Below are 17,430 nucleotides of genomic sequence, written 5' to 3' on the forward strand. Positions count from 1 at the left end.
GTTTATTGATTATAGAACTGTCCGTGAAATAAAACAGGAGAGACTCTGGTGAAGTTACATATTTCTAAAATTATTGTTGTAAACATCGCTTCAGTCATCATGTATATAAAATCAATGATTTTAAAATTTTGTTCAATTGAAATGTTGTCCTTTCTACCTCAGACACTTTTAGAAACTCCTACGGATCCACTCTCAGGAAATCGAATGATCGTCAATTAACCCTTTGCCTAACAGAACCAGAACCCCTTGCGGGCTTGAGGATATTTGTGATGTCTTAGATTAATCCTTTCAGGTTTCTACAAAGACTTCTTCTAATCCATTTCAACGAATAAAACGATAAACTCCCAAAAATTTGATTATATTTTTATAGAACTAGTAATCAGACCTACCAGACAGTGTTGCAACTAAAATAATTACTTAAATGATATGTTCCCATCAGAATCATGGGTAGGACAATGCCTTGACTGTCCCACCGAGGAAAATTCGTGCGTAGGACATGTCCTACCTGTCCTACCCACTCCCAACGCCACTGCTTGCCAGCGTATTGCCCCTTCTATAATCCAATCGAGATTGTATTTGGACTGGTAAAACGTTACCTACACAGAAAGAAAAATCATTAATAAAATTAAAAATATCGTTGGTAAAAATAAAAAGTTGCGTTGGTTCTTTTTCGTAGAGAGTTGCGTATGTTCAAAATAAAAGTACGTAAACTTTTGTTACGCCTAGTGTTAAAAAATAGCATGCCGCTTTGAAATTAAAAAGTTTGAACTTTCGAAATTAAATTGTAGGACTGTCAAATCAAATGAGAATTAATTTTGTTTAGAAATGTTGCTTGAATTTCCATATAACCAAACCTCTCAATCCTAACCCTCTATTTATCTTTTTCTATTAAATTCAAATAAATCGTAATGGTTTTAGTTTTTATTTTCAAATGTCTTTATTTTGTTCATTATGGGTTCGATAATAAAGCAAACACGAAAGGATGCTACCAATATGTTGTGCAATGCCTAATCCGGGGCCCACATCGTCGCTATCTCGAGAGAGTTTTTGCCTGCCAAGCAATGATTAGTAAGTCGGAAGGCCCAGGAAGATATTTTCTGCGAAACCATTTTGCATGTCGATGTTTCTGATCATAACTGAAGAGCATTTTAAATCCGTTGATAAAAGATCTGGCTCTGGAAAAGAAAAATGTCAGAACATTAGCAAACAATGAATCGGCGAAGCATTATGCATAAACAATTAATCATGCAGTATAATATTATAATCATTTACTTACCTGTGTCGTTAGGAATTACTAAGGTACCAGCGAAAAATTTAAGTTTTTATCAATAAATTTAAAAATGAAACAAAAAATGAAAACTGTCGAAATCCGCCGGCAAGCGATAATGACACTCATTGTCACAGCAAATAATACTGTCCAAAAAAAATTGAAATAGGTGTTTTGACAATTTTAGAATGTTTTTGTTGAAAAGAAAAACTTTTAAACACACAATCTAAGTAGGTGAAAACCACTTTTAATGTCAATGCATAACTTTTACGTTAATCAATTCTACTTTTATATTGAAGAAAATCTTAAGCCTTTTAAATCTAAAAGGCAAAATACTTATTAAAACAATGTTTGTTTTTTCTGTGTAAGGAGACATTATGTTGAACATGATAGAACGCCATTATCACTGATTGTTGGAGCAGCTTTGACCAAGTTTACCAACTATAATTGCTCGAGTTTATTTAGAAAGTGTGGATATTCGCCAAATGGTCAATTCAATCCTTCTCTTTCTTCTTGAACTGTTACGTCTGCTTAAGTTACCGCCTATCCAAGAATTTTCTAGAAACGTATTGTACACCGATAGAAACCTTTTAAAATTCGTGTACCTTTCTGACTAATAAATGAAATGAAATATTGCCGATTTCACCAATTTGAAGAGTTATGTGTAGATTGTGATTTGCCCGCTTCTTTTCCTCACACTCACTCTCATTTCGGCTTGATCGATTTTTGTTACTGAAATTTACCCAATTATAACCCATTAGTCGTTAGTCACATGTAAGCGTGTACACAAAATCGATTCCCGCCATGATTTGACGTCTATTTGTTTTCAGATTGAGCACTCACACACAAGTATTATACACGGAAAATCAAACTTTTTTGAGTGTATTGAGTGTGAGAAAAAGATGACTGTGAGAAAAAAAATCTCGCAGAACTCTTATCCAGCTTTCCACGATAGCCATAATGGCGGCTGCTATAAACAAATCTGACAGTAACTGCTTCCGACGCTTATTTGTAATTGACGCTACAGTTGTATCTTAGCAACCATTTTCATATATTTTTTGTTATACGAAAACCTACAGCAGAAAACGAAAGTCTCGAAGAAAATATGATAAAACAATTTGTTACAAGCTTCTGATAATTAGATTCAAGTCCCTAATTGACACGCTTTTTCTTTTTAGGTTGGAGTTATTGTCCTACCAATTTCAGGACGCGCCCTGTTGACATTAAATTTGGATATTCATATAAATATTCCAAACAGATTTGCAAGCAGTGCAGCATTTTAGCATTCTGATCCGAGCAGTTTTGAGATGTTTCGACTTTAATCAGATGAACAGCTACACTTAGGTACTTGAGCGTATTTAAGCCATTCACCTAGCTCCACTGGATTACCAAGTAATAAATGAAAATCAATCTTGAAGAAATCCGATGTACAGCTAAATGCAGATGTGCGCAAAATTTGATGTGCTATGATTCTAGTAGCAAAATTTTGTGTTTTGTGTTGTTAGGAATACAGTTTAGACTCAATATACGTCACCCACGCCACGCAGCATAATTTGGTTCTACTCTTCTACTCTCCTCTCCACTCAGTTCTGCAATTTCCACATAGTTCACTTGAAACTAAACTACTTTAAATTCCATTTCTAGCCTTGTATATTGGATACATGAATTATTTAAAATATAAAAATATTGAACAATTCTAAAACAGTATTCGCTTGTCGGTGAATACTTAATTTAGACCGACAAAAGCTAATGAGGTGAATAAAACCATAAGTGTATTTTGAATTTATGTCTTTTGAAAAAAATGTTTTCTGAAAATATTTATTGACGTAGACAAAACAATTTTTTTTTTGAATTGTTTGTTTTCCGCATTGATGAGGCCGACGTTTGCCTTTCGGATTCCCTTTCAAATTCAAACGGAAGTTTGTGACAGACATCATCGTCCGGATCTATTGCTAAACTGCTATGAACCAATGTGCTTTGTCCACTGAAGCATTGATATACGGTCACCTTCTCGCACGTTCTATAGGAATTCGGATTTCAGCACACCGTGAATGAAAGTTAGTGGTCTGCATGTGTAACCCATACATAATTCGATGAAATCAGAACGCATATCTAAGTGCTTTGGCTTATCTAATTCAGACCTGAATCCCTCAGAACTACTCGGGTTTAAATGCTAAAACGGGTTGACATTAATTGCATTGTAAGTCCTATCTACATTCGTCCAGTGAACTCCACGTAACAGGAGTTATAAAGCTCACACGCAAATTGTTGTATGGGAAAATGGCTTCAACCTAAAACGAAAATGCGTATTACTTTTGTGGCACTACAACAAGTTTGAAATTATCAGAAGCTTATTACAAAACAAAATCGAATTCCTTCGAGTCTTGCTTTTTCCGATAACAAGCAATAAACAATGTGAAAATGGTTGCTGAGATACAACTAGCATCGATTACAGTTCAGCGTCGGCTGAGCGTCGGAAGCAGTTACTGTCAGGTTTATTTATAGCAGCCGCCATTATGGCTAGCGTGGAAAGCTGGATAAAGTGCAAAAAGCGCAATACTTTTATCTTATTTTAATTGCATAAACAATTTACTTCATATATAATAACCAGAACAAATAGGTACAATACCCATTCCAATTATTCCAGATGATCAACATCGACAGCATCAGTAACTTTGGATGCCAACATTCGGCTGAACTCACTTTCCTCTGGCCGAGGTGTAAGGTAGCCTTTAAGAGAAACGCGGATAGAAAAAGGGGCCCCCACAATGATGAGCGCAGCGGCGCGTTTTGACAGTTAAACCATGTATTTTCTGTCAAAACCTGCCGCTGCGCTCACCATTCTGGATGGGCCATAACTCTGCCAACACTGCAGTCAGTCTGCTTCATCAAAGAACAACGCATGAAAAGGAAGAAATCTTGGAAGAAATGGTTTATCCAGCTAAAATTTCACATACCGCTATTTAATATGCTCGCATCACATAACAATAGAATCCAATACCTACGCGAGTTTATGATAAAGACCGATAGATTACTATCAAAGCTTGCGATCGACGGGTCGTGAGGTTACCACCTTTGAATTTATGTGTTATAACGTCGAGTGCGTTAGCATAGGCGTGAGCGTTCTCCTTCCCTGATGTATTGCTAATCGCGGGCCGTGGGATACGGACTGGCCATGCTAATTTGCTTTGCTAATTTTATTTGCAAATCGCAATATTCCAGTGAACGTTTAGGTTATTTTGGAGTGTGGATTTTTTTCCATGCGAATCCGAAAAGGTGGATACGCCCAAATCCCAAATTAAGCCTGAACTATTTTTGTTTTGGGATGTGTGAAATATTTCTTAAACAGGAAAACTTGATCATTGTGTATAGATCAACCATGGTTGTTGAAAAGGGAAAATGTCAGAAATTTCAATAATAAAAACAAGACCAAGAAGGAAAAAAACTTCAAAAGTGCAAAAAAGCGAAGCGCATCAGCATCAGCAAATTCTGTACGTGTGAAGTGAACAGCCATTCCAAAACAAAAACATCCGCGGAGAAAATAAGTGATACTGTCACGAAATTAACCGGGAGAAGGATAAAACATTCGTTAACCGACATCCGGCGGCAATGCGTATGACGAGATTTTCACGCGGCCGTCCAGACTACGGCGGTGGTGGAGGTCGAAGAGGCCCACCGCCTTCCAATGGTGGTCGCTTTCGAGGAGGTCGTGGCATGTCGCCACCCAGTCGTTACCCATCGCGACAGCAAAGACGCTCGAGTTTCGAGGGTCCTCCTTCCTATCGGTTAGGGCCACCGATGCAGCAGCACGCAAGGACGGAACACTATCCCCAAACGAGCGGTGGCGGTCGCCACCAGCCTCATCACCGGATGAGTGAAGAATTTCGTGGATCATATTCACACCAGGCACCGCAGCACAGTCGCCCACGGCGAGAGCCTCACCAGCAGCTCACTCCGCACCTGATCGAGCGGGCGCGATATCCGGATCATCGATACAGGTGAGATTTGCTGACGGGAGGGTTTTTTTAGACATAAAACTGTTGGAAGAACATGTAGAATGTTGCTTATCTGTATCTCACTTCTATATGTTATTTTTTTTATATAAATTAACGAGCAACATTGTTATTTAGTTTAATATGAAAGCTACTGTCTTAAACTATTTAGGTTATTGGTAATTGGTGCTTTATTAAAAACGATAGCCTGTTAGTACTTGATCAGGTTGATGAAAGTGACTTAGGAGATTAGGTTATTCCGGTTATTCAATGCGCTCTCGAACGATGTTTTGTGTTGGTCTTTTGAAGTCTGCTTACGATACTGTCTCTGCACATTGACAGGTCCAACTTTGTTAAGAGCAATGAACTTGGTCTGATTCAAAGGATTATTATTTGCAGTCCAATTATTAATAATCTTGATTGCAGTACGCTATATGTTCTTTTATTAGTTAACTCATATTTATTTTTATCAAATTCAATCGTCAATCGTCAAAAATCAGCATTGGCTCAAATAAATTCAATATTTTCTCAGGGTCTTTCGGTGAGTTATAAATTTCGGACGCGTTCATTTGAAAGAGGTAGAACAATGATAAATTAGTAATTTTATAATAAAAACTATCATAAGAAACAAATTGTTTATATCGCTAGACCGTCTTAGAACACTACTAAACAAAGGTATACCAATTTACCCTTTTGCAGATCTCCGATCGAAATGATAGCAAAAAGCCCCTCGATTGAAAAAGAGATAAAACCGAGGCTACCACGTGAACGGGGTCGTAGTCCCCCCCTAGATCGAAGACGAACCAAGAAGCGAGACCGCAGTCTTAGTGCTGCCCTCAGTGATATAAGTTCTGGCAGCAGTTTCTTCGCCGACGTTGTGGACAGCGATGCGTACGCCAGTCCGGATTACGATGAATTAACCAGCGAGGAGGAGGAAGAAATCGATGAAGCTGACGAGGAAGGCGAAGAGGAAGAAGAGGAAGAGGAAATACTAGAAGAAATTGTCAAGCGAAAGAAGAGAAAGAAAGACAAGAAGAAGAAAGAACGTGAACGAAAGCAGCGAAAGAAGGAGAAAAAACGTAAGAAGGAAATTCTAGAGGAGAGAATCTGTCCTCCGGAACATGATGTTGCTCAATCGAAGGAAATTTTCTCATCGGGAAAGAACATTTTGGTCAGTGTAAGCTTTGCTGATGGGGATCGCGAGGATGCGGCTGCAGCAGAACGTGCTTACCGAAAAGCTAAGAAGAAAAAAGCCAACCGAAAGAAAACAAAGACAGAAAGCAAACACAAGGACGATCGCAAGAAGCATGATGACTCGGAAGAGGTAATAATCTTTTTAATAATGTAGGAACCTTTCTAACATTTTCACATTTTACAGTACCCATCGACAAGTCAACGAAAGAAACGTAAAGTGGATGAAAATGTCAAACCAGTGGCGATAATTGATTTGGAACGTTCGCCCGGCAAGCAGCTGATCTCCAGTCCCAAGGAAGTGATCGTCCTCAGTGACGAAGAAGGCGGCAATAAGAAAAAGAGCAAACCGACCAACGATCTGGTCGGACCAAACACTCCTCCGGAACCGGCACCCAAATCGCCGGAATCATACGATCCCTTCGAACCGACCAAATCTCCTACAGAGTCACCTGCTTCGGGGCATAATCTGGGCAGCATATCCACCGTGAGCTATCCGGAGCATCACCATCAACACCACCACCATCATCATTTGCATCAACGACAACCGAAGGATGCCCAGTTGGCTATTTCTCAAGCATCGGTCGATCTCAACAGTGCCGTCGGCGACCACTACGACGATAGCATTCTGGACCTGCATCCGTCGTCACCGATGGATCAACTGTCGCCACGAGGGCCGTTCCGACAGTCGCCACTCAAAGCGCATCGACCTTCTCCGATGAAAAAGTCAAGCCATGCTACGGCTACGATCACTTCAGGAGCTTTGGCACCGGGAACGACAGCCACGGGTTTGCAAGCGTTTGGCGAAGACATGGACGATGGAGATATTTCACCGTACTCGCCGCGGTCCAGTGACTGCGATGATCATATGTTTGATCCGCCGCCGGAGGGTAGCTCCGCCAATGGCAGCCAGCAACAACCGAAGACCATAGCCCTCACGGTGGACAACTTGAGGAAGGTGTTCGGAAACGATAAAAAGACACTGTACGGGGACCTGAGGAGGCCGAACGAGGCCGTTTTGGTGGTGGACGAAATGTACAAACGTGAGTATTTGATAAACCCAGGTATCAGGTATCAGAACGTCGGCTCCAGGGGCACGTTCACCTCAATTTGGGAGATTTGCGCCATCGTCTTCACAGCCTTTTTCATATCACTCCTGACGGAAAAGGAAGTGAACAAAAAGGAAAGGAATGTGGATGGAAGAACAAAGGGAATGTTTGGAAAAGGGTCCTTGAAGAGGGCATACAACGCATAAGCGTACAAGAGCTTATAGCTCCTTACCACAACGGGTTATGAAAAACAGAATACTCTGAAGGTTCAGGTTTCTGAAGTCAATTTCACTAAGTAAGTGTTTACCAAATATTTGGAAGCGCAATTGTGCATAGACTGGGCAGTTACATATTAGATGATAAGATGTTCCATAATCAGATTCACAACTATCACAAACAGATGATTCAACGCGATGAATATTTGCCATGTGATAGTTCAGTCTGCAGTGACCTGTCAAGGCCTTGACTAAGATACTGCAATTCTGTTTAGACAGATTAGTTAAATAGCTTGCTACTACCGGAGATGGCTCCCGGATGTACAATTTTGTTTGATGACATGAATCCAGACTACTCCAATGCCATTTGTGCTGAATGACAGCCCAAGAGTTGATCAAAAGCTTCACCCAACACTTGGATATTGGAATAGCTGGCTCAGGACCAATAAAGTCATGCGATGCTCCATTACGAGCTAACTCATCAGCCAATTCGTTTCCAGCTATGGAAGAATGGCCAGGTACCCATATAAGGTGTAAAGTATTTACTGAATTCAGTTCCTCAATTTGAGTTCGACATGCGATTACTAACTTCGACCTTGAGTTGGCCGAGGCGAGAGCTTTAATAGCTGCTTGGCTATCTGAACAGAAGTATATTACTTTGCCCATAATGCGTTGCTGCAGTGCAGATTGCACTCCACACATGATGGCAAATATTTCCGCTTGAAAGACAGTGCAGTGTGTACCCAGTGAGTGTGACTGTTCCAATCTCAGCTCACGCGAATAGACGCCTGCATCTGCTCTACCGTCAGTGTAACAAACAATGCTGTCCGACATACTTCTCTCCAAATAGACAGATGTCCACTCATCCCGCGAAGGGAATTGTGTTGAAAATGTCCTATAAGGAAAACTACTAACGTGTGTGAGATCACTTGGAGCAAGGAAAATTTTGTCCCAATTAACCATAAGCGGTAACAACGAAGTGTGTGTAGAACTGCGGTTTACAGGATTCTCTTCCATAAAACCGAGTACCCATAGTCGGTAAGTACAAGAAAATGCTTCTTGTTTGAAATGTATGTGGAGTGGGGCCACGTCGAAGAGAACTTCGAGAGCAGCCGTGGGAATTGAAGAGAACGCACCAGTCATGGCCATTAGGCACATCCTTTCCCTTTGAAGATGGCCTTATTTAGACTGAATTGTCCTCACTTCCCCCTTTTGCCACCACACAAGACATCCATAAGCCAAAATTGGTCGTACAACTGTTATGAAAATCCATTTGATATATTTGGGTTTAAGACCCCAAGTTTTACCAAAGGTTCGTCGGCATTGGCCGAAAGCCATACACGCCTTTTTGATTCTGAATGCAATGTTAGGAGTCCAGGAAAGCTTTTAATCCAAAATTAGACCCACATACTTTACTTGATCAGTTACATTGATTTCAGAACCAAAAAGATGTAATGGACGAATACCATTACGATTACGTTTTTCCTTTTTTTGAAAAGAACAATTTAGGTGTTTTATTCGGATTGACCGAAAGGCCATATTGGCGACACCAACTTTCAACTACCTGAAGAGCATTTTGCATCAGCTCGAATAAGGTAGTAATGCACAAACCCACTATCAATGTTAGATAGTCGTCGGCAAATCCATAGGTAGGAAAACCGCCATTATTGAGTAACCTCAATAGCGTATCTGCAACGAGATTCCACAAAAGTGGAGATAATACTCCCCCTTGAGGGCATCCGCCGACACTTAGTTTCCTAATCGCTGTTTGACGTAATGTCGAGTAGAGATGTCGGTTTTTAAGTATCTGGTGAATCCATTTGGTAATAATATTAGGTAGCTCATGCCAACGTGCGGCTTCCAATATTGCATCGAAAGACACGTTGTCGAAAGCACCTTCAATATCTAAGAAAGCACCCAAGCACGATTGCTTTTGAGCGAATGCTTTCTCGATATCGTACACAACCTTGTGTAGAAGAGTCACGGTGGACTTTCCAGATTGGTAAGCATGTTGATTAACATGAAGAGGCATGTTTGCCAAACAGTCATCACGAATGTGATGATCGATAATATGTTCTAAGCATTTCAGAAGAAATGAGGTCAGACTGATGGGTCTAAAACTCTTTGCTTCTTGATACGAAGCTCGTCCTCCTTTTGGGATAAACTTTACAGTGACATCCCGCCAGGATATGGGAATATCTTCTTCTTCTTCTTATTGGCATTATATCCCCACACTGGGACAGAGCCGCCACGCAGCTTAGTGTTCATTAAGCACTTCCACATTTATTAACTGCAAGGTTTCTAAGCCAAGTTACCATTTTTGCATTCGTATATCATGAGGCTAACACGATGATACTTTTATGCCCTGGGAAGTCGAGACAATTTCCAATCCGAAAATTGCCTAGACCGGCACCGGGAATCTAACCCAGCCACCCTCAGCATGGTCTTGCTTTGTAGCCGCGCGTCTTACCGCACGGCTAAGGAGGGCCCATATGGGAATATACCCAGTAGCAAAACTGCATACTAAAAGCTTTTTCAAAACATGTTTGATATGCTCAAAACCTCTCTGAAGTAGAACGGGATGAATCCCATCCTCCCCAGGAGATTTGTAGGGAGCAAAACTGTTGAGTACCCATTGAATCGATTCAGTAGTTATGATTCTACGTGCTTGAGCCAAAGACCCATAGCTACATGAAAAGACATCAGGATCATCCGAAGATGTTATATCGACACATCCAGGGAAGTGCGTATCAAATAAGTACTCTAACGATTATTCATCAGAAGAACTGTAGTCGCCATTTGGCTTGCGAATTTCGCCAACTTGGAAATCTTTGGATCTCGCAAGAATTTTATTTAATCGACTGGCTTCACTCAAATTGGAAACATTTGCATAAAGGTTTTTCCAGCCGGATCGTTCAGCAGATCGTAGAGCCTTCTTGTAAGCTTTGCGAGCCAACTTGAAAGAATCCGTTCCTGCTGAATGGCGTCTGTTCCAACTCCTTCTGCACTGCTTCCTTAGCTTACCCAAATCGGAATTCCACCAAGGGGAACCTCTTGAGGTTTTTACAGAACGTAAAGGGCAAGCTTCTTCGAAAGCTTCCACGATGTGCAGCGTTGTAGTATCAGCTGCATCATCCAAGTCGGTAGGAGTTTCTATAGAAGGAAGATATCCATGAAATTTGGTAGCGAGCAACTCTGTGTAAAGATCCCAGTTTGTTGAACGAGGATTTCTAAAACGCAAGGTCTGCGAAGTAACATTCAAATGATCAAAGTAGATGTAGCGATGGTCAGATATCGATTCCTCATCTGACACATGCCAATTCGTCAACTCGTGACTGATTCTATTAGAGCAAATGGTTATGTCTAACACCTCTGCTCTATTATATACCATAAAGATTGGGCGATTGCGTATGTTAAGTAAACTAAGTTCGGTACTACTTAAGTATTCCATCAAGCTGGAGCCTCTCAGATTAATATCCGAACTACCCCAGCTGATGTGATGAGCATTAGCATCACTGCCGACAATTAGCGGGAGGCCTTTTGAAGTGCAATATATGACAACTCGTTTGAAAGCATCCGTAGGGGATGGTTCATCATGTGGTAAATAAACCGAACAATAGACGTATTTCCTGACGGGGGTTCCGCCAGTTGCATCAATTGTGACCGCACATACATCTCTGGTTGTTAGTTCAGAGATAAGTGTAGCAACAATAGCATTGTTAACAAGCACACATGCACGCGGCATTGATCGAGAGTTTGCCATTTCTTTACTGAAGCGCAGCAAAAACCGGGTTCACTAGGTTACCTAGGTAGAAGCTACCCTTGCGAAAATAGGGTTCCTGCACCAAAGCCACTTGGGATTTGCCATTTGGCATAAGTCTACAAAGATTAATCGTTGCTGTTCTTTTTGATGATGATTGATTTGATTGATTGATTTGATTTGAGATTGATTTGAGCTATCTTAACTGAAGCCATTGCAAATTAAGATAATGCACTCCACAACTTCAGCATTAATATGAACAGCAACGATGAAACCAAATTGGTATCTTATCAAGAAAGTCAAAGACGAAATACAGAGTACAAAGTGTATAATGCATAAAGCGAATCCATATAGGTGACAATTTGTTGAAAAACTAACCCGGAGTGGTATTTAATTACTATGTTTGAAACTCGATTTGTGCAGATTGCCGGTGATAGCGATGACGAAATCTCACCCGATTGCCATACGATCATTAACTTGACTAGAAAAAAATAATTTGTAAACTTCTCGATTTTATAGCGCAACGAGTGACGATGGAGATGCTCGATGAAATGCCAAACTCTGCAGTTGATCTCCAGATCAAAGAAAAGGTACCATAATCAAAATGAGAAAAAAATGTACATTTTGCATTTTTAATATACCTAATCTTGTGACGTAAATACTTTCAGTTGATACAAAAATTGCAACGTCAGGAGCGGATCATTGAAGAGGTCAAGCACTTCCTGAAACCACACTTCAACAAAAAGCGCATCAACAAGGACGAGTACAAGGACATCATGAAAAAGTCCGTTCCGAAGGTGAGCACTGATAATTAAATTTTAACTTCGTTGATATATGTTGACATTGTTGAATTTTTATCCTCTAAAATTCTTAGTTACATTATATTGTTTTTTTTTTTGTTGACTATATTTTGTTAAATTTATGCCTCATTCAATGTTGAGCGACGAACCAATCTTGATTTATTTGGGGTTTGATAAAAACATGTATACCTCATTGTCAGTATTTAAACATTAGATAAACCGTCTTTGGAACAAAAGTTTCTAATAAACATAACGATAATTTTAACATTGTAACATTGCTCTTAACTTGACCGTCATTGATTTTTTTTGTAAATTTTGGTGACTGCGTTTTTTGAGTCCTACTAGGTATGTAGGCCAGATGGATCGGGCAAATTCACAACTTCAGCGGCAAGCTGCAGAAAATCTGAGAAAATAAACCTTTAAGTGAAATGATGTAAAAATAGTGGATAAATCGGAACTTTAGAAAGAATTTGAAATCCTAAACAAGCTAGACTGGAAGCATGTGGTTCTAACCGGGACGAAAAAATCTTGCCAGGATGCTGTTCACAATGTCGGATAGTCGGATCCCATTGTTATATGAATCGTCAAAATTAGAGGTACGTATCGTTTCTGGGATTTTTCAGAGGGACTTTGTTTAAAAAACCTGTAATAATAATTATGCGTTTCAGTTCACGTCCAAACATCAACAAGGCTAGTAGGTATAATTCTAAAAACCGTGAATTCTGGGTAAACGTACCACGGTCGGTTCGTGTAACGTCGCAAGTTCGGAAAGTAGTACCAATGGACCACATACCATAATGATCCGCAGAAATTATGACAAAAGCAAGGTTCGCATAACCTCAACTCAACCAGCGATCAATGATACGATCGAGCGAAACCTGCTAGCTGCAAATGCTCAGCAAAGACGCCGTAGCAACTCAATGGGCGATTGCACTGTGCAGCACCCGGATCCGACAAATAGCAGACATCAATTTGCATCCCAACCCATGGCCGGTTGTAGTAGTATCAATAATACTCTGGTAGCAGTTTCCAATGTGCCAACTATAAACACATACGACTCACTGATGGATGTTGGCAATGTTCCCACTAGTTCGCACGAAACGGGTGCAACACCACAACTCACTGCACGGATTCACTGCCCAACAATATTTGTGCAGAATTCGACCGTGATTGACATTAACAAGCTTATGTCCGCACTAGAAGTAGGTAAAAAAAAATACTCGCAGGAGATCATCAAGGATGGAATCCGACTGCACATTAACGAGGAGGCAAAGTTCGACACTGTTGTTCCTGATCTCAAATCAAAGTATGTGAAGTTTTTCACACACAGCACTAGCGATGAGATCCCGATAAGAATAGTTCTAGCTGGTCTACCGACATTCGACCTGAAGGATGTACAAGAAGAACTACAGTGCAAACATTTTTCCGGTGAAGGTGAAAATGCTGCACTCGCCGAAGAAAGGTGATTCCGCTTTGTATCTTCTCAATTTTTGCAAGGGCGCGATACTACAGGAGTTACAAACACAGAAGGACCTTTTCAACGTCATTGTTAGCTGGCGTTATTTTTCTAAGAAGATTTGAAAAATCGTCCAGTGCTTCCGATGCCAACAGTTTGGCCACGGCATGCGGAACTGCAATATGCAAGCCAGGTGTGTGAAGTGCGGCGAGTTACATCGCACGAAGGATTGCAGCATACCTTTACGCTCAACTCCCGACGATCAATCCTCCCGATCAAAGATACCGATCATCAAAGCATTGTCGACGTACTATCTGGTATGCCTTGGGACGCTATACTTGCCGATAATGCCGAAAATGCTGCGTCGACTTTCTCGCATATCTTGGCATACGTTATTGACCGACATGTTCCCAAAAAAATACACAAGAATAGCTCTCATCCGTCCTGGTACACTCGGGAATTAAGAGAACTTAAAACTGCCAACTGCTTAAAACAAGCCGCCTTAAAGAAATACACTAAATACCGCACGTTTCCCTTAAAGGATCACTACGTCAGACTCAACAACGCCTATAAACGGGTCAGTCGTATATGCTATTCCCGATATCAAAGTAAGATCCAAACCAATCTCAAAACGCATCCTAAACTGTTTTGACATCATGTCAACAAGCAACGCGGGGAATCTGGCCTACATTCCTCTATGACATTTCAGGGCGAAACTGTATCATCACTGCAGGAGATCTGCAGACTGTTTTCGCTAAAGTTTGCTGACGTTTTTACCGATGAACAGCTTACCGACAACGAAGTACATCACGCAGCAGACAATGTTCCCCTATATGACCATGTACTAGGTGTTATCGACATCAGCGAAGAAATGATCTCCTCTGCTGCATCAAAACTAAAGTCATCGATCAAACCTGGTCCCGATGGTATTTCATCCAATTTCCTGAAAAGACACATTTCCAGTTTGCAGTATCCGTCGCTCCTCCTGTTTCGGCTTTCCTTATCCAGTGGCATCTTTCCTTCATGTTGGAAGATTGCACAAACGTTTCCTGTGCACAAGTAAGGGAACAAACGTGACGTGGACAATTATCGAGGAATAACTTCGCTGAGTGCAATATCAAAACTGTTCGAACTCGCTGTGATGGATCCTCTGCTTTCCCACAGCACAGTGGCGTAGCCAGGGGGGTGGTTTTGGGCGTAAAACCCCCCCCAGAGACAAAATTTTCAGTAGAAATTTTATTTTTCAAAAAAAAAAAGGTTCGGAAAACCCCCCCCAGACCAATTTTCTGGCTACGCCACTGCCACAGCAAGCAGTATTTGTCTGAAACTCAGCATGGATTCATAGCCGGTCGCTCCACTAGTACTAATTTATTGTGCCTTACATCTTTCATCACGAACAGCATGACGAAAAGAGCTCAAACAGATGTCATCTACACAGATCTGTAGGCTGCTTTTGATAAGTTAAACAACTGCATCGCTATCGCCAAATTAGACAAGTTAGGAGTAAATGGCACTCTATTGGAATGGTTCCGATCATATCTATCCGGCCGCCAACTAACGGTTGCTATCGGCGACTGCAGATCTGATTCCTTCGTGGCTACATCCAGGGTTGTAAATATTCGGCAGCACTGGATGAAGGTGATGTTTTTTTATATCCTTTTTTTCTATTTTCTTCCTGCTTTGAAATCAACCTCACACTACCGGAGAGGCAGACAGTAACAACAGAACTCACATCACCCACTGCGCCGCGAAGATAAAATTTACCACAGCAAAATGTACACATTCACCCAGCAAATTGAAAAAAAATCACCACGCGTTTAAATGGGCCACTCACAGTCATACGTTAAGGCGCGAACTGATCAGCCTGTTAGAGCGACTTGTGAGTGGCTGAATGCGAAATTGAATGGTCGGTGTTGGAAATGATTTTTCGGCTGCACCCAGTCGCACTCACCACGGCGGCGATGAAGGCGACTGCAGATTATACTGAGATCCATGTTTTTCACTGCATTGACTGTGAAATATTTCTACCCTGGCTACATCGGGAATACCCCAAGGAAGTCATTTGGGTCCGTTAGTCTTCCTACTATATTTCAATGACGTGAATTTTGTACTCGAAGTTACCCGCCTATCGTATGCTGATGACCTGAAAATGTTCTTGCAAATCCAATCCATCGACGATAGCTATTTCCTTCAACGTCAGTTAGAATCCTTTGCCATTTGGTGCAACGTCAACCGTATGATAGTCAATCCAGCAAAATGCTCGATGATCACTTTTTCTCGGATGAAAAATCCCGTTAGATTCGACTACACGCTTTTGAATACCAGCATAGAACGTCTGAGTCATGTCAAAGACTTGGGCGTAATTTTGGATTCCTAGCTGACATACAAAATGCATATCTCATACGTTGTAGGTAAGGCTTCCAAAACCCTGGGCTTCATCTTTCGGATGGGTAAAGAATTTTCTGACATTTACTGTCTAAAGTCTTTGTATTGCTCACTGGTGCGGTCGATACTGGAGTATTGCTCCGCCGTTTGGAATCCAAATTATACGAACGGTGCCGAACGAATTGAGTCCGTGCAACGACGCTTCCTACGATTTGCTTTGCGTAGACCAGTGATCCTCAAAGTGCGGCCCGCGGGCCGCATGCGGCCCTCCAAGCCTTTTCCTGTGGCCCGCGAAGGATTTCAGAGAATACACTACATGTGACCCATTGAGAAGCTTTCCATTGTGCCAATTTTTTCGTTGCATTCGGGTATTCTGTCTAAATTCCACCATTGTTGATATATCGTGTTATCATCATGATTAATTAAATTGATCACTACATCAATATTATGCAAGTCAAGCCCGACAACAAACATACTTCGTTGTTATTGCCCTGGGCTATAAAAATAGTAAATTTTCTTCGCGGATTTAAACGAGCGTAGTGTTGAATTTCTTGTAAGAATAATATTGCCATACACTGCTCCGTAAGAAAAATGCTTTTACTCTTGAAAATAAGTAAGGTTTCGGCAAAATTCAACTGGAAAATTGCTGGATTATTAACTCCAGAAAATATGCTGACTATCACTTGTCACGCCAACGTACTTTAAAAACTACGGATAATATTGAACTAAATCTAGATTTTTTCCAATCTCCGATATTGTTATAGGAAATGGTTTCAAAAAACTCAATTAATATAAAAGCATGAAAGCAAGACTCGGAATGCAGATTTATTCGATTTCCATTCAACACTGCTGGTATGATCGCCTGGCTTCGAAAAATACTTTTGAAACATGCTGTCGCTATTGGCAGGAAAATGGAAAATTTTGTAATTGTTTATTTAATATTGATTTATTTATGGAAATTTTATATTTTTTCCGTGGTACATTTTGATTTTTTTATGGAAAATTCTTTGTTTATAATTGTAATTTTTGCTTTTTTTGTGTTTGTGGAATTTTTGCATTATTTGTGGAAATTATATGTTTATTTATTCTTATGCCCTGGTTTCTTAATTGGCAATTATCTATTTTTGATGGTAAATTTGATTTTTAAGGGGGAGTTTTTATTTTGATCTTCGTTACTCACGCGACAAGTTATAGTGAACAAAATATCCTTAAAAATCAATACATAAGGTCCTGTGATCATTAGGAAAAAATAGCTAAGAATATTTTCTGCTAACTGAACCGAAGGTGTCGCAAAAGAATTTTCTCTTATCAAGTC

The 17,430-nt window shown here is 40.6% G+C and overlaps 1 protein-coding gene across 1 annotated transcript in view; it reads left to right on the forward strand.

Moving 5' to 3' along the window:
- Positions 1 to 4,692: 4,692 nt before the first annotated feature.
- Positions 4,693 to 17,430, forward strand: part of LOC134226002 (PHD and RING finger domain-containing protein 1-like) — a 34,248-nt gene continuing 21,510 nt past the window's right edge. Inside the window, exons 1-5 of the mRNA XM_062706511.1 lie at positions 4,693 to 5,265; positions 5,959 to 6,583; positions 6,638 to 7,493; positions 11,994 to 12,064; positions 12,143 to 12,271. Of these exons, the coding sequence (XP_062562495.1) occupies positions 4,877 to 5,265; positions 5,959 to 6,583; positions 6,638 to 7,493; positions 11,994 to 12,064; positions 12,143 to 12,271 (2,070 nt within the window). The 5' untranslated portion in view covers positions 4,693 to 4,876. The remainder of the gene's footprint in view (positions 5,266 to 5,958; positions 6,584 to 6,637; positions 7,494 to 11,993; positions 12,065 to 12,142; positions 12,272 to 17,430) is intronic.

The sequence above is a fragment of the Armigeres subalbatus genome, chromosome 1 (assembly GCF_024139115.2).
Source record: "Armigeres subalbatus isolate Guangzhou_Male chromosome 1, GZ_Asu_2, whole genome shotgun sequence".
Lineage (NCBI taxonomy): Eukaryota > Metazoa > Arthropoda > Insecta > Diptera > Culicidae > Armigeres > Armigeres subalbatus.